This window comes from Chrysochloris asiatica, unplaced genomic scaffold (assembly GCF_000296735.1).
Source record: "Chrysochloris asiatica unplaced genomic scaffold, ChrAsi1.0 scaffold00391, whole genome shotgun sequence".
NCBI classification, from domain to species: domain Eukaryota; kingdom Metazoa; phylum Chordata; class Mammalia; order Afrosoricida; family Chrysochloridae; genus Chrysochloris; species Chrysochloris asiatica.
The window spans coordinates 258,316-267,154 of NW_006408909.1; the positions used below are offsets into that span (position 1 = coordinate 258,316).

General features: G+C 43.0%; 1 protein-coding gene across 1 annotated transcript in view; it reads right to left on the reverse strand.

Annotated features, from left to right (window-relative positions):
* Positions 1–305: 305 nt before the first annotated feature.
* The window catches only part of PTTG1IP (pituitary tumor-transforming 1 interacting protein), a 34,338-nt gene continuing 25,804 nt past the window's right edge, over positions 306–8,839 (reverse strand). Inside the window, exons 4-6 of the mRNA XM_006876555.1 lie at positions 7,376–7,553; positions 6,822–6,868; positions 306–352 (exon numbers count right to left, since the gene is read on the reverse strand). Coding sequence (XP_006876617.1) covers positions 306–352; positions 6,822–6,868; positions 7,376–7,553 — 272 coding nt within the window. The remainder of the gene's footprint in view (positions 353–6,821; positions 6,869–7,375; positions 7,554–8,839) is intronic.

Genomic DNA, 8,839 nt, shown 5'->3' on the forward strand with positions numbered 1-8,839 from the left:
ACGCTGTCGGTGATACAGGGTTGCTCGTTGAAATCTGCTTAGGAATTTTGGAAAAGAGTTAAGATGTGCACATTTCCTCCTCAGAAAAAACGACTTGCTAGTATCTCAGGTGGCTAGATGAATCAATCAGGAGAGGGAGCAGGTGCTCAGTCTGCAGGGACGGGCCAAGATTGTCCTTTTGGGGTGCGGCTCACCGCATCAGGGTCAGGGGTAGTATCAGGCAGTGAGTTCTGCTGGAGAGACTCAGAAGCACGGCCTCACCTCACCAAGAAGCTCCAGGATGGCTTGAGAGCTGGGGAGTGTCTTTAGTTGTTTTCAAACCTGGCATATGGGTTTTCTTCTTTAAACAAACCTGAAAACCAAATGAACTTGCATTATAAACTCAATGGGAAACAAAATTCAAGAAAGTAATGTAAATACAGTTCCAGAGGCTATAGGAAAAAACCTTTATTTCATGCAGGCTTAATACTGCAATTAGGAGTCCTGGTATGGTGCTGTGGGTTAATGCGCCAGACTGCAAAGCTGTTTGAACTGCAAGATCGGTGGTTCAAGCTCACCAGCTGCTCCTCGGAAACCCTATACGGGGTCGCTATGGGTCAGAACCGACTTGATGGCACTTAATAACAACAATAATGCAGTTTGTATTTTTTTGACCAAGAAAGCCAAGTTTACCTACATAAAATTCACTGGAAACAAGAATTAAAATAGATCCTAAAAAAGATTTACTTACTGATTCTCTCAAGATGAAATTAAATTTAAAGCCAGTCTTTCATTCCACAGAGGTTGGTCACTACCGTAACCATCAGCCCCATGCCCCTCCCATCAGTAAACAAACAAACCTATTTTAAGCACCTTTATAATTGGTGATTAACTTTCATAATTAAGGCTACAAAAAATGAAGACAACAATTTAACTTTCAAGTATTATACATATGTTGTTGTCGAGTCAGTTCTGACTCATAGTGACCCCGTATAGGGTTTCCGGGGAGCAGCTGGTGGGTTTGAACTGCTGACACCTTGTGGTTCACAGTCTAGTGCTGATCCTATAGCACTACACCAGGAGTCCGTTATATATATAATAGGAATAAAGTATGTATTCAACCATAGAAATAAATAAATCTATGGTTGTTACCCAAAAAGTAGGCATTTTCTCTTAGCACTGAAGACACACACACATCTGTGTTGTACTGACCATTGCCCTAAGTAGCCTGTAGTGAAAGGTGATTGTCTCACCCTCTGTCACATGCTCTCCCATGTTAGGGCCTTTGTATGCAGGCATTGAAACTTTCAATCAAATAGCCCAGACTGTTTAGGGCACTGACACCTACATGAGGGTGGTTGCCCAGCTAACTGCCATGGGAGGCTGTACTCAACCTCCTCCAATGGGGCCTCATTTATTTCTGTCCCTAACCCACTAATGAACGACATGGGTGGAGGCAATGAGCCGAGGGAGGAGGCAGGGAGATACACACAGGACAGTGAGACTCACAAGCTACAGCCACTTCTGTAGGACGTGAGCAAATACCAAATACAAGCAGTTTTTACCAAGGTCTTGTGAAGAAATGGCTCCTAACTCTAATTCTAGCTGCCAGGGGAAATGAAGGTAAGGGACTTTGTGATGAGGATGCCAAACCTCTCTAAGACCAAAAATAAGGTTTCATCAGGGCACCACATGCTGAGACTTTAGGTGTTAATGAAACTAAGTTAGTGTCTGTGACACTCCTCCGCTAGGGGAACTCCCAGCTTTCCAAAGTCCATCTATCTCATTCAACGGCTTTATCATAAACTGGCATGAAAAGTTAATTTCATCAGTGTGAGTAACAGCCCAAAATGACACCAAAATGATAGGAATAAAGCCCTCAGTGCACCTGAGCACACGCACAGGCCAGGATGGGCCCTGCTAACACTGGGAGTTAGTGGAGCAAACTGCTGCCAGGCTTGGTAGTAAGGAGGACTTTGTAAACCATATTTGAAAAAAACACTCAAAGAACAGCTCAGTTTTGAGTCTTTTCAATTTCACAGAAACCCATTTGCGTGCAGGCAGGGTTGTATAGGCAAGCACCAACAGTCAGCCTTGTCACGACCCAACACAAACACACTCCGAAATTGGTGTCAACAAAAGAAGTGTCAAGAGGAATAGCTGGTAAATAATTTTCAAAAAATAAGAATCAGCACAAAGCTGGTTCCTAGGAGGTAGAGGTTAAAGATGTCCCAAACTGCTATACCACTCCATTATTTTTAACAGCAACTATTCCCCTCCCTTCTATATTCTTGTTTCAGTACTTGGGTTGGTGATTCACTGCAAATGGTAACACAGAAACCACAAACTGTACTTAGAGCTAACTAACTGATGTATAGGGGAAGTGAGAGGTTACAATTCAGGGTCTGGGTCAACTTGGGAGGCACGATACATACAGTGCCTTCAATGTGGACAGCTTCAGACTACAAGAGCTCCCTCCCAGCAGCGGACCCTTCACTCAGGCATACTTCTGCCAGGCTTTACTGGCGCTCTGCTCCTCCTCCTCTCTCCCTGTTACTTTTTCCCCAAAGCTGTTGGGTAAGCTGCTTATACAGCAAGCTGCTTATCAATCTCAAGGTTTGCCTTTCCCCCACCCCTAGGAAGACTACGAACTAATCAACCCCTAGAAAGACCACAGACACATTATTTGCATAGTTGCTGTCCAATCCCTGCAAGAGTTGTACAACCTCATCTGCATAGCTCCAGCCAATTATTTTGTAGGAATTGAAGACCATGGCCAGAAAGGTCATGGAGAGAGAATCCCACTGCCCTGCAGCTGACAAGTAGTGGAGCCTGAGTGGCAGAGTTCATGAGAAACTGGCTCTGTCCACAGCTGGATACTGCACTGTAAAGGTGGGCGAGGAGAGCAATGGCAGAGGCCCAGCCGCACACCTGGAACCAGCCTCTGTGGGCTTGCAGATGGCTTACAGATGGCCCATATGGCACATGCAGTTGTGACTTGAAGGGCCAGTGCCAGGGCAGTGGCTCAAAGGGAAAGTGAACCCCTGGTACTTAGTATTATTCCTAGGGACTAGCACCTGCAGCAACTACTTTTTACTGGAAGCTGTGGCTGACTTGCTTACTGGAACCTCAGGGCATTGCGTAACCAATTTCCCCAGATGACTACAAAATAAATCACAGTAACTTAACAATGTCCCTCACAGACAGGGTGCTGAAATCAGCTGACATATTTCCTTATACAAATGAAGGACTTCCCCAAAAAGTATATTTATCACAAGGGATTTTGACATTATCTTGGTCAGCTATAGCTGCCTGCCCAGTGGACCATGTGAGAGTACTTAGGATTGCAGGCAGGCTAAAGAGGGCTCACAACCAGAGGGGCCCCTGAGGCAGCTGCACCACATTACCTGAGGCCATGGGCACGAGGCCAGGGGTCAGCAGGCACCTTGATGCCCACAGGTCAAGAGAGTCAGTTTCTTCCATTTCCAATCACACAGAGCCAACTCTAATGATGTTCATAGACCAGCTAATATGAAAGCAATATTAACACTTTCAACTATGTGAAAAGGAAAAACAGTGAAATCCTTCACGCAGATGGGTCTAACTTAAAACTTAAACTTGGTTGCCGCTGAGGTGGCTCTGACTCTTGGTAACCTTATGCACAATAGAACAAGGAATGTCAGATCCTGCCTGGTCTCCAAGATCTTTGATATGTTTGAGTCCATTGCTGTGGTTATTTTGGCAATCCACTTCATAGCTGATTCCCTACTTTACCAAACATGTCCTTTTCTAGTGGTTGGTCTTGCTAGATGACAAGCCCAAAATAAGTGAACCAAAGTCTCTTCATCTTTGCTTCTAAGGAGCATTCTGACTATTTTTTCTAAGACTGACTCGTTCATTCTTCTGATGTTGGTAAGTGCCAGTAAGATGGTTCTGACTCAGCAACCCTGTATAGGGTTTCCAGGAATAGCTGGTGGGATTGAACTTGCAGTTCAGTGCTTATCTTACAGCACCACACTAGGACTCAGTATTCTTCATCATCAACACAGTTCAAATATATCAATTCTTCTCCAGTCTTCCGTTTTTCATTGCCCAGCTTTAACATGCTTATGAAGAGACTGATAAGACGACCAAAGCTTGGTCAGGTGCATCGTACTGATCTAAATGATTTCTTTGCTTGTGAACACTTTAAAGAAGTCTTTTGCAGATTTGCCCAATTCATTATGTTGTTTTATTTCTTGACTATTGTTTCTATGGTTGATGCTTGTTGACCCAAGCAGAATGAAATCCTTGACAACAATTTTTTCTCCATTTATGCTTTGTTCCTTTAAATTTGATTTATTTTGCTGCTGTTGTTGAGAACAAACACAGCAAAACATACACCAATCAACAGTTTCCATATGTACAATTTAGTGGCAATGACTGCATTCTTCAAGTTGTATAATCATTCTCACCCTCCTTTTCTGAGCATTCCTGCCTCGTTCACATAAACCCACTCCCCATAAGGTTTCTATGTAATCTTTTAAGTTGTTCTCAATTTGGTCCCATGTAGTTCTTAAAACAGCGTAAAACTCAAGGCAGATATTTTTCATTAACTAAGATGAACTAGTAGTTAGTTTTAACAAGATTTCAAGGGATTATTATTAGTTTAAGGCTTAAAGGCCATGCCAGGAAAATAACTTTAGGAGTTCATCCATCCTCCATGGCTCCATAAAGTCTAGAGGCCAAAAGAATTTGAAATTCTGTTCTGCATTTCCCACCTTTTGATTCTTCTACAGAGTCCTGGTGTGGCGCTGTACTTTAATGCGCCAGACTGCAAAGTCATTTGGATTGCAAGATCAGCAGTTCAAGCTCACCAGCCGTTTCTCGGAAACCCTATAAAGGGCCACTACGGGTCAGAACTGACTCGACGGCACTTAACAACAACATGGAATCTTTGATTAAAAGCCTCAGTAACGGTAATAGGGAAACACTGGTCTCATGGCAAAAGAGGCAACTAGTCACACATTTCATATCCTCCTAATTCTGACTTTCTTCTATTGGACTAGGCAAATAGAGACCAACTGTTATGCTTTGAGTGGCCACTTGAAAGCTTTTAAGACATTAGGCACTATGCCATGAACTAGGAGGTAGAACATCAGTACTCAACACATTCTTAGGTCAATTAACTAGAATATCCCATGAAACCACAACTCTAAACTTCCAAATCAAAGAACCAAAGCCCATGAAGTTTTTGGTTATACATGAACAACCTGAGCAGCAACTTTCTGTTGCAATATTTATCATACGTTTGCCAAATCAACTTTTTACAAGTGTACAACATAGTGACAACAATTACAATAATCAGCTGTGCAACCCTACTCTTAATGCAACTTTTCTATCACTGTTAACACCCTTCCCCCACCCCTAATAAACTTTACTCTTTCTATACTCGTTTTTTGCTTGTCTTTTTTAAATAAGTGGTATGTAATATTTGTCCTTTCTTCACTCTGCATGTCTTCCAGCTCCATCCACACTGTAGCATGTATCAAGACTTCATTTTTCCCACTGGCTGAGCAGTATTTACTGCATGTATGTGCCACCCAGTGTTTATCCATTCATCTGTTGGTGGGCATTTAGGTTGTTTCCACCATTTGCTTACTGTGACTAGTGCAGCAGTGAACACTGGTATACAAGTCTCTGTGAATCAAAGTTTTCAAAGTCTTTTGAGTATATAAACTACAAATGGAATTGTTAGGTCAATAGTATGATGTCTTTAAGGGCCCAGCTGTGAGGATTTTCATTTTATGTTCAGAAATAATCCATACTGAAGACTGTAGTCTTTGACCTTCATCAGTAAGTGCTTCATCTTCACTTTTGGCAAGCAGCTGCATATCCAGGTTGCTACTGAGTCTTCATCTAATCCTGATGCCATATTCTTCTTCATACAATCTTGCTTCTTAGATTATTTGTTCAGCATTCATATTAAATAAGGTGAAAGGATACAACATATAATTTCTGATTCTAAACCATGCAGTATCCCCTTGTTCTATTTTAACAAATGTCTGTTAATTCATGTACCGGTTTTACATGAACACAATTAAGAGTTCAGAAATTCCCATTCTTCACAATGTCATCCATATTTAAATAGTTACATAATTTAGAGGATGCAAGCAATGGCATTGTAGGATAAGCACTGGACTAGCAACTACAAAGTTGCCAGTGCAAATCCACCAGCAGCTCTTAGAAAACATATGCAGGGTCGCTATGGGTTAGAACTAACTGGACAACACCCAATAGCAAAGCAATTAACTATACTCTGAACTGTTCCAATGAGATAAAGTGCTTGTATTTTGACTCCTTCAGTTATCACCCCAATCTCTCCAAACAATCAAACTGAACAGAACACACACCCAGTGTCGGTTCCTTCTTGGTAAATAGTATGGCCTACAGTAATTACAGATGGGCATGAAGGGCAAACACAGGATGCAGGACTGTGTCAGCAAAGACAGAACGTTTGAGTCACACCCCGTATAAGGACAAACAAGATGACAAGGCAGATGGACTATTCTGAAAGCCTCAATGCTATTATGAGCACACAAGTATCAAAGGAAGGAAGCTTCATGAAGCTGGGTCGACATTTAAAAAATTCTAAGGTTTATTCTGTCAGTGGAATGAGTTCATTTTACCACCACCCTGAATAAAGGTGCCTGCTTTTCTCAGCAATGCCTTCTTACGGCTCTGATGAAGGAACCCCTAAAAGGGAACTATCAGGCCCACCCAAGTCAGGTGTCCTCTACATTACCCAGATGACAGGACAGCAAGCCATGATCAATGGAAAAGCAGCCTTAGTCTACTCTTACCATATTTTTTCCTGATCTCATCGTGTCTTGACTTCATCTCTGCTCTCCTAAAAAATACAAAGAAATAGCCTTTAGCATCAAATGACAACATATGACAGACATAACCTCAAAAGATACACTCTCCCATCTTCCTTGAGCAAGTAAATTGCAGGTTTATCTTTGCTGGGGGTTTCCTCTTACTGCCCAGAAGGGGACCAAGTCAAAATGAGCTTGGCTACAAGGCACACCAGACAGGCAATGGGACAACAGGCAGTTTCTGCAGATAGTTCTCTGAGGACCCAATCTTGACAATCGTGATGCACACTCAATAAATGGTACACATGAAGGTTGCATAGGTCAGGTACTGCCAGCTGGGATTCTTATTTCAACTGGAGGAAACAGACAAGGAAGCAGCAACCTGTGACGACGATGCTAATGGCCACCATGCAGTACCTCACTTTCATACTGTGACCTACAAAACCCCATGGGCCCAGAGCACATGCCTTACTTTTTAACTGGAGAAACCTTGAGACTTCTAAACTTTATCTTCCCAGTTAGAACCCCTGACAATTCACCTTTCCTCCTGCCGGATCCTGCGCTCCTCGCGCTCCCGTATGGCTTTCTCCTCACTCTTGTCTGGCTTGCGGCTCTTCTTCTTTCTGTAGCAGCAGCAGCAGCAGCAGCAGATCGCTAGACCAAGAATGATGGAGCCTCCCACCACCGACATCGCAATGATCAGTGCCTCAAAGTTCACTGGAAAATTCAAATGTGGGGGGTGAAAACTGCTTCAATTATAAAGCCCACTACTAAAAGGCACACTTCCTCGTCATGTGAATATCTTAGCGAGGCTGCTTTGGCAGGCTGTCGTACCAGACCAGGACAGAATAAGTCTGACAAAAGGAGATCCAACTTGAGTCTTCTGTCTGCCACACACTGTGACCTGTAAGTCTTCTGTGGGTTAACAGCATGAACTTATGTTACAGGACATGTTTTCTCACTACCTGATACTGAAGAGTCACTCAAGTTGGGAAAAACTAAACAAACATCAGAAAGAAAATAAGAGATTACCAAGCAGTTGCAGGCAGCCGATTATTTATTACGGCCCTTCTAGCCAAGTTTCTCCATTTAATGATTTATTATAAATCTTTGTCTCTATGCCCATGGGATTACGGACTTGTTTTGGAAAAGATTTAAGAGTCCTGGTGTGGTGCTGTAGGATAAAGTTCTAGACTGCAACACCTGTTTGAACCACAAGGTCAGTGGTTCAAACTCACCAGCTGCTCCTTGGAACCCTATACAGGACAGGGCCACTATGAGTCTGAACTGATTCGAAGGCACTTAACAACAAGAAGCAAAGATTACAGTAGAACTAAGGGTTAAGGATGCCCCCATCTTACTAGAGGGTTTGATTCAAGTCACCACCCTTAGTTTCCCATGGAGGCATGGACAGACTCTAATTTATAGGACTGCTTTAGACATATTCACCCTCTTGCCCTGGATTTTGCATCTGGCTCATTACATCTGACCTCCAGTTTGTGGTACTTTCAGCCCATCACCTGCCCTGATTCACCAGCTCCCACAGCCTTGTGCATCAACATCCTGTTGTCTGACCTGCCCACTGGGGTTCCTCAGACTACATGGGTGAGAAGATTCCTCTAGACCGATCTCTGAATTACAAATTTGGGACTTGTCAGCCTCCAAAATTGCGTGAGCCATTTCTTTTGACGATTTTGAGTTTTATGAGAGGCTGAAGCATGTTGCAGAACCCTGGGACTTGAGGGAAAGCAGGAGTGGTGAATAATAACTAGAATTATGGAATAGTATAGAATGCTGGAAAAGGCAAACAGCTGGGATAGCTTTAACCTCCAATTCATAGGGACCAGACTTGTGCTGACCTTTCGAAAATATTCATGCAGTGGTATATTTAGGTGGGTTAATGTACTGGACTGCAAAGTTGGCTTGAGCCTCAGGGTCGGTGGTTCAAGCTCCCCAGCTGCATCTCAGAAACCCTATACAGGGTCACCATGGGTCGGAGTATG